The following is a 17664-nucleotide window of genomic DNA, read 5'->3' as shown; positions in this document are numbered from 1 at the left end:
TTCTATGTTAAAATACTGAACAGATGTTTATTGGGATAAGGTAAACATCTGTTCAGTATTTTAACATAAAAGTGTTTGATTGTGAGGCATTAAAAGCCACAAAATGCAACGGGTCCATCAGACCCACAAACACTGGCTGAGTAACAACAATATGAACGTTGCACGGAAAATTTCTCTGCCAGTTTCTGCATCCCACAGGGATTCTTCTTTTGTGTTTCTGCACCTGCGGTTCCCACACAAGGTTGCAACATTGTTTGTCAACACTGTCTGCTCTCATTTTCTCGCACATTTGACCCTCTGATGTTCTGTGTACCTACACTCTGTCCTCCTCCTGTTTAGGCCTGCCGTGTGTGTGTGTGTGTGTGTGTGTGTGTGTGTGTGTGTGTGTGTGTGTGTGTGTGTGTGTGTGTGTGTGTTACACAGAACATCAATTTCCACACTTCTATTAGCCCCGAGTCCAGTACATCTTATATGTAATAGAAATGTGTAGGGGGGGGGGTGTATGGTGTGTGGTCATTAAATATGTATTCTGATATATGTTCTTCACAGAAAATGAGCCAAAGTCAGTGAGTCTCAGTTTGAAAAATGTATTAATCGTATCATTTTTCTTTTAATAAAAAATGAAAACGGGTCCCACAGACCCGAACACCACACAAGGGTTAATCAATGCTGGGTTCTGCCTAGTGTTATGATCCGCTGCCCGGATCATATTTTTGTTTACGTTTTCGATGTACTTGTGTTTTTTGTTAGTTTTGGACTCCTTGAGTGCCTGTTTGTACACCTGAGTTTGTTGCCATGGCTGCTTATTGTTTTCACCTGCCGCGTGTGTTCCCGACGCGCACCTGTTGGTCATCACTGACATTATTATTTAAGCCTGCCTTCCCTGTCATTCTGTCTTGCTTCCTAGTTTGCTTTTTGCAACAGTAGACGACTTTTGTTCTTGCTCTGTACCTGCTAGCTTCCACGCTAGGCTCTGTTACTCGCTAGCTCCCACGCTAGCCACCTTTAGTTTTTACCTTATGTGCTATGAGCACCCTTTTCTTTGTTCCTTCTGATTCATTCCGTAAATAAATCATTTTTTTACCTTCACGCTGTGTCCGAAGTCCGTTGCATCCTGAGAGACGAAAACCCCGCATCACCATGCGACCCGGTCGTCACACCTAGGGCTGCAACAACTAATCGATTAAATCGATTGAAATCGATTATAAAAATAGTTGCCGATTAATTTAATAATAATAATAATAATAATAACTGGGATTTATATAGCGCTTTTCTAAGTACCCAAAGTCGCTTTACATGTAGAACCCATCAATCATTCACACCTGGTGGTGGTAAGCTACTTTCATAGCCACAGCTGCTACGACCACCACCTATCATTCATCATTCAATTCACCGGTGTGAGTGGCACCGGGGGCAAAGGGTGAAGTGTCCCGCCCAAGGACACAACGGCAGCGATTTTTTGGATGGTAAGAGGCGGGGAGCGAACCTGCAACCCTCATTTAGTCATAGATTCGTTGGATCTATGCTATGCGCAGAGGCAACTTTTTTATTTATTTATTTATTTTTTTTGAATAAACCTTTATTTATAAACTGCAACATATACAAACAGCTGAGAAACAATAATCAAAATAATTATGGTACCAGTATGGTGCCAGTATGCTGTTTTTTTCCCAATAAAATACTGTAAAGGATAGAAATGTAGTTTGTCTCTTTTATCCGATTATTAATCGATTAATCGAAGTAATAATCGACAGAATAATCGATTATCAAATTTGTTGTTGGTTGCAGCCCTAGTTCTGCCATTGATTTGACCATTGAAATTTGGTCGTTTAACAACAAAAAACGTGGATCCAACCTTGTCTCAATTTACAAACACAGCTATTTTGCAACAGTGTTTCAAAGCCAGTTTTCAAGGACATGCATGCATGATCAACGTTGCATCAATGTCCTGCGCCTGCTTGGGACTATATCAAACTTTTGAGTGTACTTGAAGAGCCAAGTGTTTTCTGAAGTGACGCCTGGTGAAAAAGTCCGAAAACCCCTGCGATAAATAATCATTGCAATCTGAAGTCGATGTCAGACTATCCCCGGAAGCAACACTTTAGCCACCCGATATGAGACGGGGGGAAGGATGCAACAAATGGATGTGTTATTAATGGCTGCGAGCAGGGGCGTCACTAGCTTTTAAGGACAGGGGGGGGCTTTGCCCCCAGGAGATGCACAGGATGCGAGCGAATGTTACGCACGAGCACAAAACTTCACAAATGGCTAACAAAGACTTAGAAATTATTCATTATTATTATTATTTTTAAAAAATGCACGGGACGAAATGAAATGCTCCCCGGGACGATGGCTTTTAACCATATATTTTCTTTTTCTTTTTATGTATTTATTCATTTTACATTTTATATTAAATGTCTTGGTTTTTCCTCCCTCTCAAAATCCTATTAAATGTTTAACAAGCCATCCTATAATAATAAAACAGCTATTAATGTAACAATACAACAAAACAAATATATTTAATGATGTTTTTTTCATTATTTTAACAATAGGCTTATGTATATTACTTTATATAGATTCTACAAGAAACACAACACTTAAAAAATAAATGATTTACAATTGCACACACAAGGTTTCGTGCAGCTTCACTCATTGTAAAGGAAGATAATGTGCTTCTTACACCTGCAGGACCGCAAGCAAGGTCGCAGAGAAAATGCCGGCTGGAATTTGAGTGATGTGGGCATTTTCTATATGAACAAGTGGAATGGATTGGATACCGACGCACGAAAGGGGCTCTCTACCTTACGCTACGAAGTGAGGGGAAACTGAGTGAATAATAACAGGTTATATGATTATTTATTTAAACTCATATTTGGGCCACTTTATAATGAATATGTCGGCATTTATTTGTAAAAAAAAACAAAAAAACACCAAATTATTTAGGGGGGCTTAAGAATATTTTAGGGGGGATTGAGCCCCCCTAAAATAGGCCTAACAACGCCAATGGCTGCGAGTGTGTTTTCGGCTGAGAGAGAGAAGAGAAGCCAGAGAGAGAGAAGAAGGCTGACATTATCATGCCTACACCCTCCCCGTTCGCAAGCCCCTGAACGTGCCTGTTGCTATGGAAACCCACTTGAGAGCCCCCTTCGCTCTCTCGCTCTCTTTCTCTCTCTCCAACATCTAAATAAAATCTGTGCTATTTATAGAGCAAAACTGACAACACGCAAGCGACACGCGTGCTCGCCAATGCAAAACAACACATCAACGCACGTACGCACGCGGCGCATCCATCTGTGCGCCTCGTCCACCCGGGGTCGCGTTTGGTGACGCAAGGTCTTTTTCCGCGTTATCTCGGCAAACGCCTGCATTGCTCCCCGAGTCCGTGATAAGATCTATTAGCATACACTAGAGAGCAGGAGGGTCAACCTTCCCAGAACCTGTAGCAAGTTAGGGAACAACTAACCTGTCACGTGTTGCATTGGCAGCTTGCAACCTCCAGCCTTGCATCTCCGCGGGGGCGTCCGTGCTCTTTGCGTCCTGGGGTGCGGCAAAGCAACAGCTCTGCGCTATTTGAGGCACAGAAATGTTGAAGGAAAAAAAAACAATGAGCAGGGACTCCACTTTTGTGGGCCCCATAGCTAGGAGGGGCCTATTTTGTGTCATTCCACTTTTTGGACGCAAAACAGACCATTGGTCATCAATGTGTGAATTGGAATATGTCAGGCCGGGTGAGGTGTGGATGAATCGGTGTATGTGGGTGATGACTTCAAACATACACTATATTGCCAAATGTATTTGGCCACCTGCCATGACTCACATATGACGTGCCATCCCATTCCTAAGCCATAGGGTTCAATATGATGTCGGTTCACCTTTTAGCAGCTATTACAGCTTCAACTCTTCTGGGAAGGCTGTCCACAAGGTTGCGGAGTGTGTTTATAGGAATTTTCCACCACTCTTCCAAAAGGGCATTGGTGAGGCCACACACTGATGTTGGTCGAGAAGGCCTGGCTCTCAGTTTCCGTTCTAATTCATCCCAAATTCAGGTCAGGACTCTGTGCAGGCCAGTCAAGTGTATTCATTAATTCAAATTATATTCTATAAATGGTGAATGTTCATATTCACCTTGGAGAAAGCAAACCATCAGGTTTGAGTAAACAGTGGATTTTCAGTTTGAGCACACACTAAGATTAGGTCAATCAATCGATCGATGTTTATTTATATAGCCCTAAATCACGAGTGTCTCAAAGGGCTGCATAAGCCACAAACGACATCCTCGGTTCAGAGCCCACATAAGGGCAAGGAAAAACTCACAACCCAGTGGGACGTCGATGTGAATGACTATGAGAAACCTTGGAGAGGACCGCAGATGTGCCTCTAGGGGAGACCGGATGCAATGGACGTCGAGTGGGTCTGACATAATATTGTGAAAGTCCAGTCCATAGTGGATCTAACATAATAGTGAGAGTCCAGTCCATAGTGGGGCCAGCAGGAGACCATACCGAGCGGAGACGGGTCAGCAGCGCAGAGATGTCCCCAACCGATGCACAGGCGAGCGGTCCACCCCGGGTCTTGACTCTGGACAGCCAGCACTTCATCCATGGCCACCGGACCTGTGTCCCCCCCTCCACAAGGGACAGGGGGGCAGAGGAGAAAAGAAAAATGGCAGATCAACTGGTCTAAAAAGGGGGTCTATTTAAATTCTAGAGCAGGGGTCGGCGAGCCGCATGCGGCTCTTTGATCAGTCTGATGCGGCTCAGCCGCATACTTGCCGACCCCCTCGCCCGATTTTCCCGGGAGACTTCCGGATTTCAGTGCCTCCTACAGGAGATTAATATTCTCCGATTTTCACCCTTACATTAATAATAAGAGCGTGCCATGATGGTGCAGCATTTAGCGCCCTCTACAATCTGTATAAACAGCGTGCCAACCCAGCCTCTTGTTATATGCATCTTCTGCTTGCACACGTAAGTGACAGCAAGGCATACTTGGTCAACAGCCACACAGGTTACACTGACGGTGGCCATTTAAAACAACTTCAACACTCTTACTAATAAAGTGCCACACTTTGAACCAAAACCAAACAAGAATGACAAACACATTCCGGGAGAACATCTGCACCGTAACACAACATAAACACAACAGAACAAATACCCAGAATCCCATGCAGCCCTGACTCTTCCCGGCCACATTATACACCCCTGCTACCACCAAACCCCGCCCCCACCCCAACCCTGCTCCCTCACACATCAACCCCCCCCTCTGTGCGTCGTTTGAGGTGAAGAGTTAGGGCTGCATGGGATTCTGGGTATTTGTTCTGTTGTGTTTATGTTGTGTTACGGTGCGGATGTTCTCCCGAAATGTGTTTGTCATTCTTGTTTGATGTGGGTTCACAGTGTGGCGCATTATTAGTAAGAGTGTTAAAGTTTTTTATACAGCCACCGTCAGTGTAACCTGTGTGGTTGTTGAGCAAGTATGCTAATAATGTGCCACACTTTGAACCAAAACCAAACAAGAATGACAAACATATTCCAGGAGAACATCTGCACCGTAACACAACATAAACACAACAGAACAAATACCCAGAATCCCATGCAGCCCTGACTCTTCCCGGCTACATTATACACCCCTGCTACCACCAAACCCCGCTCCCACCCCAACCCTGCTCCCTCACACATCAACCCCCCCTCTGTGCGTCGGTTGAGGTGAAGAGTTAGGGCTGCATGGGATTCTGGGTATTTGTTCTGTTGTGTTTATGTTGTGTTACGGTGCGGGTGTTCTCCCGAAATGTGTTTGTCATTCTTGTTTGATGTGGGTTCACAGTGTGGCGCATTATTAGTAAGAGTGTTAAAGTTTTTTATACAGCCACCGTCAGTGTAACCTGTGTGGTTGTTGAGCAAGTATGCCTTGCTGTCACTTACGTGTGCAAGCAGAAGCCCCATACAACGTGTGGCTGGGCCGGCACGCTGATTTTAGTGGGCGCCAAATGCTGTACCATCACGGCAAGTTCGAGAGAACAGTTGCCTTGACAATCATAGTCTGCGGGAAAAATCGGGAGGGTTGACAAGTATGACGCTGTCACGCGCCATTCATATAAAACCCGCGGGCCGCACTAGCATTAAATTTTCATATTAAGGTGTGGGCCGTGTGTCTGAGACTCTTGGTTTATACATAGCACAAAGCAAGAAAAAAAACTTTGTATGCAGTGTTATTTCATTTTAAATTTCAAAATAATTTTGTGGCTCCCATTGTTTTCTTTAATTTGTGAAACTGGTCAAAATGGCTCTTTGACTGGTAAAAGTTGCCGACCCCTGGGCAGAGAGTATACAAATGAGTTTTAAGATGGGACTTAAATGCTTCTACTGAGGTAGCATCTCTAACTGTTACCGGGAGGGCATTCCATAGTACTGGAGCCCGAATAGAAAACGCTCTATAGCCCGCAGACTTTTTTTGGGCTCTGGGAATCACTAATAAGCCGGAGTTCTTTGAATGCAGATTTCTTGCCGGGACATTTGGTACAATACAATCGGCAAGATAGGACCGTGTAATATTTTATACGTAAGTAGTAAAACCTTAAAGTCACACCTTAAGTGCACAGGAAGCCAGTGCAGGTGAGTCAGTATAGGCGTAATATGACATACTTGCCAACCTTGAGACCTCCGATTTCGGGAGGTGAGGGGTGGGGGTGGGGGGGCGTGGTCGGGGTGGGGCGGGGCTAAGAGGGGAGGAGTATATTTACAGCTAGAATTCACCAAGTATTTCATACATAAGAAATACTTGACTTTCAGTGAATTCTAGCTGTATGTATATTTATTTTATTATATATATATATATATATATATATATATATATATATATATATATATATATATATATATATATATATATATATATAAATACTTGAATTTCAGTGTTCATTTATGTACACATATACACACACATAACACTCATCTACTCATTGTTGAGTTAAGGGTTGAATTGTCCATCCTTGTTCTATTCTCTGTCACTATTTTTCGAACCATGCTGAACACACTTTCACAGGTACCCAGAAAGGTTTCGAGTACCACCAAAAAAACGGAATCTCTGAACACAGTATAAAAATCTGTGTTAAAGGTGTTTGTATAATAAGCATGTTATTTTTTTACAAATGAGGGTTAAGAGTTCAGTACTAAAAAAAAAAAAAAAAGAATGTGGCTTAAGTACAGTTTTTTAATTGAGCTGCTGCATTTTTTGGTTGGGTTGTTTATTTATTTTGAGTAATTTCTATACATTTCTAAAAGGGGAATAATGTAATAGAGTTATCTATGTTTGTCTGTTGCCATCTCCTGGTGAATGTTGGCTATAGCGTACTGGGGTTACTTTTTGGTTGGCCAAACGATTTACTTGGTGTTGCGCACCTGACGTCACTCAGGTCCGCATGGAGCTGGAGGGGGCGTGGCTTCCAGCTCCGCCTGAATTTCGGGAGATTTTCGGGAAAAAATTTGTCCCGGGAGGTTTTCGGGAGAGGCGCTGAATTTCGGGAGTCTCCCGGAAAATCCGGGAGGGTTGGCAAGTATGTAATATGATCAAACTTTCTTGTTCTTGTCAAAAGTCTAAGGTCCCTTAGTTTGATATCCGCAGGTGGATTGGATCACTTCTCGTAGGAAAGAGGCCCTAATTGGGACTTCGGAATGCAAAAGTGATAACCATATCCTTGAAAGGAGACTACCTGTCTAGCTCAAAACGCCAACCTTTAAGTTTTGACTTAAAGCAGTTGTTTTCCAGACACCTACACACGAACATCTCCTTTTATGGTCAGGTGGTGCTGTTTAGACTTAGCGCACACCCAGACAGTGAAAGGAGGACTATATAAACTGATGATTTGGCTTCTCCGAGGAAGGAGTCCTCCATATTTGACCTGACCTCCTCCCAGGAACTGCAGTCCTGTGTAAATGACGCTCGCTTGTAATAAAACAACTTTTGGTTCAATGTCCGGACGAGGATGACGAGACCAGAAATACACTTCATAGGCCTGGCTCTCAGTCTTTGTTCTAATTCATCCCAAAGGTGTTCTATCGGGTTCAGGTCAGGACTCTGTGCAGGCCAGTCAAGTTCATCCGCACCCAGACTTTGTCACCCGTGTCTTTATGGACCTTGCTTTGTGCACTGGTGCACAGTCCTGTTGGAAGAGGAAGGGGCCTGCTCCAAACTGTTCCCACAAGGTTGGGAGCATGGAATTGTCCAAAAATGTTTTGGTATCCTGGAGCATTCAAAGTTCCTTTCACTGGAACAAAGGGGCCTTAGACTTAGACTTAGACATAGAAAATCTTTATTGTCCCCGAGGGGCAATTTGGTTTGCAGCAGTAGTCATTAAAAAACAAGGTTCAACAGTAAAAAGAGGTACAACAGTAAAAAACGAGGTACAACAGTAAAAACGAGGTACAACAGTAAAAAGAGGTACAACAGTAAAAAACGAGGTGCAACAGTAAAAACGAGGTACAACAGTAAAAACAAGGTACAACAGTACAACAAGGTACAAATACATAAAAACCAGACAACATACAAACCATCATGAAAGCATTGAGCTAAAAACTAAAAACATTTGTAAAACAATACAAACTAATCATCACACGTCGCTTCCCACTAAAGTGACTTCATAGCAGCTAAGCTTGTTTAAGAAGCTCATTTATAAAGGCAACAGCTGAGGGAACAAAGGATCTTATATCTGTTGTTTTTGGCCTTTCAATTAGTCGGGGCGTACCTGCATCCTGAGGGCAAGAGTCTAAACTCGCCTAGCCCAACTCCTGAGAAACAACCCCACACCATAATTCCTCCTCCACCAAATTTCACACTCGACACAATGCGGTCCTAAATGTACCGTTCTCCTGGCAACCTCCAAACCCAGACTCCTCCATGGGACGGTATAGCTCGGTTGGTAGAGTGGCCGTGCCAGCAACTTGAGGGTTCCAGGTTCGATCCCCGCTTCCGCCATCCTCGTCACTGCCGTTGTGTCCTTGGGCAAGACACTTTACCCACCTGCTCCCAGTGCCACCCACACTGGTTTAAATGCAACTTAGATATTGGGTTTCACTATGTAAAGCGCTTTTGAGTCACTGGAGAAAAAGCGCTATATAAATATAATTCACTTCTCTTCACTTCCATCAGATAGAAAAGCGTGATTCATCACTACAGAGAAGGCGTCTCCACTGCTCTAGAGTGCAGTGGCGATGTGCTTTACACCAGTGGTCCCCAACCTTTTTGTAGCTGCGGACCGGTCAACGCTTGAAAATTTGTCCCACGGACCAGGGGGGTATTTTTATTTTTTATTTTTTCATAAAGAAATACAATCAGGTGTGCTTACGGACTGTATCCCTGCAGATTGTATTGATCTATATTGATATATAATGTATATATTTTGTTTTTTATGTCGATTTAATAAAAAAGAAGAAAAAAAAAAAAAAAAAAATTATATATATATATATATATATATATATATATATTTTTTTTAATATATATATATATATATATATATATATATATATATATATTTTTTTTTTTAAGAAATTAAAAACATAAAAAAATAAAATATTATATATCTATATATATATATATATATATATATATATTTATATATATATATATATATATATATATATATAATTTTTATTTTAAATTTTTTTTTATTTCTTCTTTTTTATTAAATTGACATAAAAAACAAAATATATACATTATATATCAATATAGATTAATACAGTCTGCAGGGATACAGTCCGTAAGCACACCTGATTGTATTTCTTTATGAAAAAATAAAAATAGCCCCCTGGTCAGTGGGACAAAAAAAAAAAATTATATATATATATATATATATACTTTTTTTTTTTTTTTTTTTTTTTTTTGCAGCATATATATATATATATATATATATATATAAAATTATATATATAAAAATTATATATATATATATATATATATATATATATATATATATATATATATATACTTTTTATATATTTGTTGTAACATTATGTTTTGTCGTAATGTCTTGTTTCGTCGTAATATTTTATATATTTTTATATATTTTTATACATTTTTATAATTTTTTTATTTTTATTTTTTTTATTTCTTGTGCGGCCCGGTGGTTGGGGACTACTGCTTTACACCACTGCATCCGACGTTTTGCATTGGACTTGGTGACGTATGGCTTAGATGCAGCTGCTCGGCCATGGAAACCCGTTCCTTGGAGCTCTCTGCGTACTGTACGTGGGCTGATTGGAAGGTCACGTGAAGTTTGGAGCTCTGTAGCAACTGACTGTGCAGAAAGTCGGCGACCTCCTTGCACTTTGCCTACCACGTGGTGGCTTGAGTTGCTGTTGTTCCCGAACTCTTGCATTTTCTTATAATAAAGCCGAGAGTTGACTTTGGAATATTTATGAGCGTGGACATTTCGCGACTGGATTTGTTGCACAGGTGGCATCCTATGACAGTTGCACGCTGGAAATCACTGAGAGCGGCCCATTCCTTCACAAATGTTTGTAGAAACAGTCTCCATGCTTGATTTCAGGGCCGGCCCTTGGCATAGGCCATATAGGCAAATGCTAAGGGCGCCGTCCATCAGGGGGCGCCACGCCAGTGCCACAAATGTTGGAGAAAAAAAAAAAAAAAAAAGTTGGTAGTATTATTTCTAAATACAAAAAATAATCCCACGTTAATTAAAATGCAAAGTAAAGCCTATTTAATAGAAATATTATTATTTGTTACACCCCCCCCCCCCCCCCCCCCCCGCACGGTGCGCCCCCTCCCTTCCCGTATCATGACTCTTTTTGGACGTCACCACATCAAAAAAATCAACACAAGATGTCAAAACGGCCAAAACTGTCAGGTGCCCAGGGAAGAAAAAAGAGAAAAGAAGAGGAGGAGAAACGAGAAAAGACAGAGGTAGCAGGTAGGTAACGTTAGCCTACATGAAATTATTTGTCTGTTACAGAATGTGATAGTAACCTGGCTTTTTAGCATTAAGCTAATATTAGCTTAATGCTAAAAGCAAATGTTACATGATTCGGCAATTGCTAATCAATAAATAGCTAGTTCTGTTTTAACGTCGGGTTAATATTGTGGAGGGGGCTAAATTGTTATGGAAAATAATAATGTAACGTTAGGTAATTACAGTTGATCCCACCTTACATTCCTCAGGGACATTTGCATTAGATCTTTTAAGCAGGTGTTTTTATTTACATTGTTATTGCCTTCTGGTTAGCTAATGTTTGCCCTGCAGGTAATAGTCACTTTTCCACCCCTTTATATATTAGGTATAGTTTTAAGTTAAAAAAAAAGGTCAAAGACAAAGCTATTCGGTTTCTTGTGAGTATATACACTTCACTGCCGATGTGGGGGGGGGCGCCACCTAAAATCTTGCCTAGGGCGCCAGATTGGTTAGGGCCGGGCCTGCTTGATTTGATACACCAAGTGATTAGGACACCTGATTTTGACCATTTGGATGGGTGGCCAAATACTTTTGGCAATATAGTGTATTTGTGTGTGCAAATTAGTCATTCTTTGAATATTGTTGCCACTTCAGATGATTTCATTCCATTCCTAACGAGGTGTCTGTTCCTGTGTTGCAAAGGCAAGCCACAAAAAGACATGGGTAAAGGGGTGAGAGAGAGAGAGAGAGAGAGAGAGAGCGAGAGAGCAAATGAGAACGCCCCGCCCTCAACCGTGGGGTTGCCATGGCGACTTGCGTGACGTCACAATGGAAGGAACGCCGTCTATAAGTAATGGAGGGTCTGCCGCGGCTGGGCGAGCTCGCGTAAAGAGGGCCGACACGTGCTGAAAGCTTTTGGGGGGCAGGATTTTCTCTCAAATTCCAAAATAAAAAAATAAAAAAGTTGCGGATTTTTTTTTAGTCCATTTTTAATGTTTTTTTAATCAACTTTGATTTTTGAGGTGCACTTCTGCGTGTCAATTTCCAGAAAAAAAAACAAGCGTCGTCTCATCAGCCATGGGGAGAGGAGTGAGTACAGCATCTTACATTTCTTCCATTAAACGCGTCGGGGTAAACAAGTGGTTGATAAAAATATGTCGTCATGGAACAACCTGTTGATGTTGGCTCAAGTGCGACTAGACTTATTTTTGTTTTTCTTTTTCGTGTCAACACACTTCCGTGTTCCCAAAGCCTCGCGGCGTGTTCGCATCTTACAGTAAGTCACTCCTGTTGCATAACGGGGTGCTGCTGCATAATGCTGTCTGTGTTTATATCTTTTTATAATGGTGGCTTTTTTTTTGTGTTGCACCATTTTTGGGGGCACTTTTTTAGTGCAGCTGTGGTTCTAGGTGGGAGGGATGTGTTAAGCAGAAGTCCAACCCATTCATTGAACAACTGTAATGTCTGCACCACTTCTGAGGAGATACTTTTTTTGCAGCTGCACCTCAATGCTTTTTTTAATGACGTCACCTGATTTAAAATGCCAGTTTTGATTGAAAATCGAGCTTTTTCCTATAAATTGCAATGATATATTTCACTGGCATTCAGTGATCTCAAGACTTCAATGATTACCTCTCAAAATACCATAATTGATGTCACCCGCATGATCATTGCTGGAGAAATACTATACAGGAACACATTTACGCCCCACTGGGCATTGAAACACATCAACAGTGTACAAAACGGGTTATTTTCTGGCGTATTCCAAAAAAATCGGTAACACTAGTATGGGGAACACATCCATCCATCCATCCATTTTCTACCACTTATTCCCTTCGGGGTCGCAGGGGGCGCTGGAGCCTATCTCAGCTACAATCGGGCGGGAGGCGGGGTACACCCTGGACAAGTCGCCACCTCATCGCAGGGCCAACACAGATAGACAGACAACATTCACACTCACATTCATGTTCACCATTAATTAGTTGCTTATTAAAATGCAAATTAGTAACATCTATCCACCCATCCATCCATTTTCTACCGCTTGTCCCTTTTTTGGGGTCGGGGGGGTGTGCTGGAGCCTATCTCAGTTGCATTCGGGCGGAAGGCGGGGTCATACTTGCCAACCTTGAGACCTCCGAATTCGGGTTGAGGTGGAGGGGGAGCGGGGTTGAGATGGGGGAGGGGGGGGAGGTTTGGTGGTAGCGGGGGGTATATATTGTAGCGTCCCGGAAGAGTTACGGCTGCTGGGTATTTGTTCTGTTGTGTTTATGTTGTTATGTTCTCCCGTAATGTGTTTGTCATTCTTGTTTGGTGTGGGTTCACAGTGTGGCGCATATTTGTGACAGTGTTAAAAGTTGTTTACACGCCCACCCTCAGTGTGACCTGTATGGCTGTAGATCAAGTATGCCTTGCATTCACTTATGTGTGTGTAAAAGCCGCATATGTATCGATCAATCAATCAATCAATGTTTATTTATATAGCCCTAAATCACAAGTGTCTCAAAGGGCTGCACAAGCCGCAACGACATCCTCGGTATAGAGCCCACATAAGGGCAAGGAAAAACTCACCCCAGTGGGACGTCGATGTGAATGACTATGAGAAACCTGTTAGTATGGAGAAAAAGCGGACGTGACGACAGGTTGTAGAGGACGCTAAGGGCAGTGTCTTAAAGGCACGCCTATCTCAGTTGCATTCGGGCGGAAGGCGGGGTCATACTTGCCAACCTTGAGACCTCCGAATTCGGGTTGAGGTGGAGGGGGAGCGGGGTTGAGATGGGGGAGGGGGGGAGGTTTGGTGGTAGCGGGGGGGTCTATATTGTAGCGTCCCGGAAGAGTTACGGCTGCAAGGGGTTCTGGGTATTTGTTCTGTTGTGTTTATGTTGTTATGTTCTCCCGTAATGTGTTTGTCATTCTTGTTTGGTGTGGGTTCACAGTGTGGCGCATATTTGTGACAGTGTTAAAAGTTGTTTACACGCCCACCCTCAGTGTGACCTGTATGGCCGTAGATCAAGTATGCCTTGCATTCACTTATGTGTGTGTAAAAGCCGCATATGTATCGATCAATCAATCAATCAATGTTTATTTATATAGCCCTAAATCACAAGTGTCTCAAAGGGCTGCACAAGCCGCAACGACATCCTCGGTATAGAGCCCACACAAGGGCAAGGAAAAACTCACCCCAGTGGGACGTCGATGTGAATGACTATGAGAAACCTGTTAGTATGGAGAAAAAGCGGACGTGACGACAGGTTGTAGAGGACGCTAAGGGCAGTGTCTTAAAGGCACGCTCCCAATATTGTTGTCCGGGTGGATATCGGGAGAAATTCGGGAGAATGGTTGCCCCGGGAGATTTTCGGGAGGGGCACTGAAATTCGGGAGTCTCCCGGGAAAATCGGGAGGGTTGGCAAGTATGGGCGGAGTACACCCTGGACAAGTCGCCACCTCATCATATTGGCCCTTAATTACCGTATTTTTCGGACTATAAGTCGCAGTTTTTTTCATAGTTTTGCCGGGGGTGCGACTTATACTCAGGAGCGACTTATGTGTGAAATTATTAACACATTACCGTAAAATATCAAATATTATTTAGCTCATTCACGTAAGAGACTAGACGTATATCAGCAATCGTCACACACACGTCAACCAATAAAAATTTGACGGGGGCGGGTCATGGCAGAAGTGCATTGTGGAAAAAAAAGATGCTACCTGCTACTACTTCCGTACCTATGAAAATTGATCATTTCAACATTGGCGGTAACTTATGAAAATAATAATTGGAACTGCAACTGACGATGACGTAAGCGACGTACGGATAGAAGAGGAAGCGGCGCATTGTCTACCTTTGGAGATGGAGTTGTTTAGAAGCGACACCGAGGAAGTAGATTTCATGGGATTTAGCGATTAGGAGTGACAGATTGTTTGGTAAACGTACAGCATGTTCTATATGTTGTAGTTACCGTATTTTTCGGAGTATAAGTCGCACCGGAGTATAAGTCGCACCTGCCGAAAATGCATAATAAAGAAGGAAAAAAACATATATAAGTCGCAAACTATGAAAAAAACTGCGACTTATAGTCCGAAAAATACGGTATTTGAATGACTCTTACCATAATATTTTACGTTAACATGCCAGGCACGTTCTCAGTTGGTTATTTATGCCTCATATAACGTACACTTATTCAGCCTGTTGTTCACTATTCTTTATTTATTTCAAATTGCCTTTCAAATGTCTATTCTTGGTGTTGGATTTTATCAAATACATTTCCCCAAAAAATGCGACTTATATATGTTTTTTTCCTTCTTTATTATGGATTTTTGTCCGGTGCGACTTATACTCCGGAGCGACTTATAGTCCGAAAAATACGGTACTTATTAATGCCTTATTCTGCATGGCCTTAGTATACAACCAGTAAGCCATTAACTACGAGTTTTCCCTCAATAACCTCAGAATTATTGCTTATTAGTAACCCTAACCCTTTTATGTTCCCCTAGTGTCCAAATAACTCTAAATTGAGTCTTTGTTACTTTAATAAGCAACTAACTAATGGTGAATATGTGCCCCATACTAAAGTGTTTCCAAAAAAATCAATTGAAACGTAAATAATATCGTCAATTTTCTCTTACTTCTGGTCAATAAAGTTTGATACAAAGTCCACACTTCTCAAATATATATTTACTGCCCTGACCACATGATAGCGGCAAATATACATGTAACAATGTTAATTAAATGACATAACACACTTTTAACAACAAGAGTTTACAACTTCTAGTCCAGCTACTGTCAACATCTTGTGATCTGATTGGCTATCGCAACTGTCTTTCAACTGTACTTCTTCTCAAATTCATCCGCTAACGATCCCGGTAAGTATCCAATTACAGGACGCGTACATGTCACGTTCAACGTGACGCCATCTCGAAGGCCTTACTGACAACAACTCGTGATCTGATTGGCTATGGCATCTGTCTATCAACCGTATGTCTCCGTTCACTATTGATTCTGAAGGCGTCTGGCAGATTCGGTACAGCATGGCAACATAAGATAACTGAATTCTGATTGGATACAAACTAAAACTAAAAACACCACACTGGAACGAGATTAATATGACATGAAGAGAATATGAATACTTAATTGTATAATTGTATTTTTAATTATGATCTGGTTATGTTAGGTCAGCAGAGAAGACCTTGCTGGCCCTGATGGCACACCACTGTATATTCATGAGCCTGTCTGCTTATATTTGTCCCCAAAAACTGTTTGTGATGAAGTTGCTGAGCGAAGTGTCAGTGGCTGCCACACCCCACCATGTTGCACCACAAAACATCAATATGGATTCAGCCTACAGCCCAGGGGACATGAAGACGAAGACGTGGAGCAGTTTGGCTCTTTTGAGCCCTCCTTTTGTCTCGCTCCGCGATGCCCCTGCAAATCTGTAGTCGCTCTGCATCTCGGCCAATAGCCGCTGCTATTTTTCTTTCCTCCCATAGCTGGCGGAAAAGCATGCCCTGCCCCCATCTACGTCCCCACAGAGCTTCTTCTCTTCGCTCCTCTCAAATAGCCACACTTGGAAGTGGATGATCGCCGCCACACAGCTCTCCTGGCGTGAGAAGGCGGGTGGTCAGAGCCAGAGGATTGTTGTTTCTAGGCTCTTTCTTCATACTGGAGAAGATAATACTCTCCCTGGCCTTTTTGTCTGTTCCCCACATCTGTCTTGAGTTGCAATAAACAGGTATAAAAAGTGAGCGGAGAAGGAAAAACGGGGAGGGTGGTGATGTAAGGCGACTGCCAGTTGCCGCATTGCCGCCGCCGACCTTTCCAGCAACGTTTGGGTAGGATTGTCCTTTTAAGAACCATCAGATAGCAGCCTCTCTGAATTCTTAATCATGGAGCTCAACAGTTGATTTGGACACAAGTGTCAGAAAGGTAACAATGAATGGACAAAAATATCCCCCCACAAAATGCTTAGGAATGAGAGAACATGTCGAAAAAATATGCATGGTTAATTAATGGTAGACTATCATAGCATTCCTCAGACAGCTAAACCCCCTGGGCATGTAACCGCTACGATCCGGCGATTGAAATACCCCTTTTTTTTTCCAAAGGTAAAAAGCTGCCTTTACAAGGGTTTACTGCAATAAGACAGCATCGACTACAACTACAGGCTGTTTCTGCGTCACATTCTGTCACCTAAATGTCTCAGTGCAATTAAAATGTGCTTTTCAGTTGAGATAGTTTTAAAATCAGCAAAACAATGAGCATTGACAAGTCTCTTGCAATGAAACGTAAACAGGATTAGACATGTTTATGCTTCCAAATTTGTGGGAACCTTTTTGGGTGACAGACAAAGGCTGTAAATAAATTAAATCAGTCTGGTGTTGTAAGAACTAGGGATGTCCCGATCCGATATTTGGATCGGATCGGCCGCCGATATTTGCCATAAAATGCGTATCGGCAAGGCATGGGAAAATGCCGATCCAGATCCAGTTTAAAAAAAACTCCGGTCCGTGTTTTCCAACGCACAGATTTAAATAATACATTCCACTTTTCTGCTGCTCCCTATTTCCGTTCCGCATTTTCCAGCACACCTTCAACACATCCACAGGTCTATGGATTCTCACGCAGTTGCTTTTAGCTGCTGGCATTGCACTACAGGCTCTTCCCACTCCTTCTTCTGTCTCCTTCTCACAGACAGCAAGCACAACTTCTTACACACGTCATACGTCACATACGTATACGTCCTCTCCCAGCAGAAAGGTAGCAGCATGGC

At 42.3% G+C, this 17664-nt stretch overlaps 1 protein-coding gene across 1 annotated transcript in view; it reads left to right on the top strand.

The window, feature by feature from the left end:
* The first annotated feature begins 11755 nt into the window (after positions 1-11755).
* The window catches only part of LOC133622517 (sodium/potassium-transporting ATPase subunit alpha-1), a 61877-nt gene continuing 55968 nt past the window's right edge, over positions 11756-17664 (top strand). Inside the window, exon 1 of the mRNA XM_061985332.2 lies at positions 11756-11989. Within this exon, the coding sequence (XP_061841316.1) occupies positions 11978-11989 (12 nt within the window). The 5' untranslated portion in view covers positions 11756-11977. The remainder of the gene's footprint in view (positions 11990-17664) is intronic.

This window comes from Nerophis lumbriciformis, linkage group LG23 (assembly GCF_033978685.3).
Source record: "Nerophis lumbriciformis linkage group LG23, RoL_Nlum_v2.1, whole genome shotgun sequence".
Classification (NCBI taxonomy): Eukaryota; Metazoa; Chordata; class Actinopteri; order Syngnathiformes; family Syngnathidae; genus Nerophis; species Nerophis lumbriciformis.
This window is presented reverse-complemented; position numbering and strand designations above follow the sequence as displayed.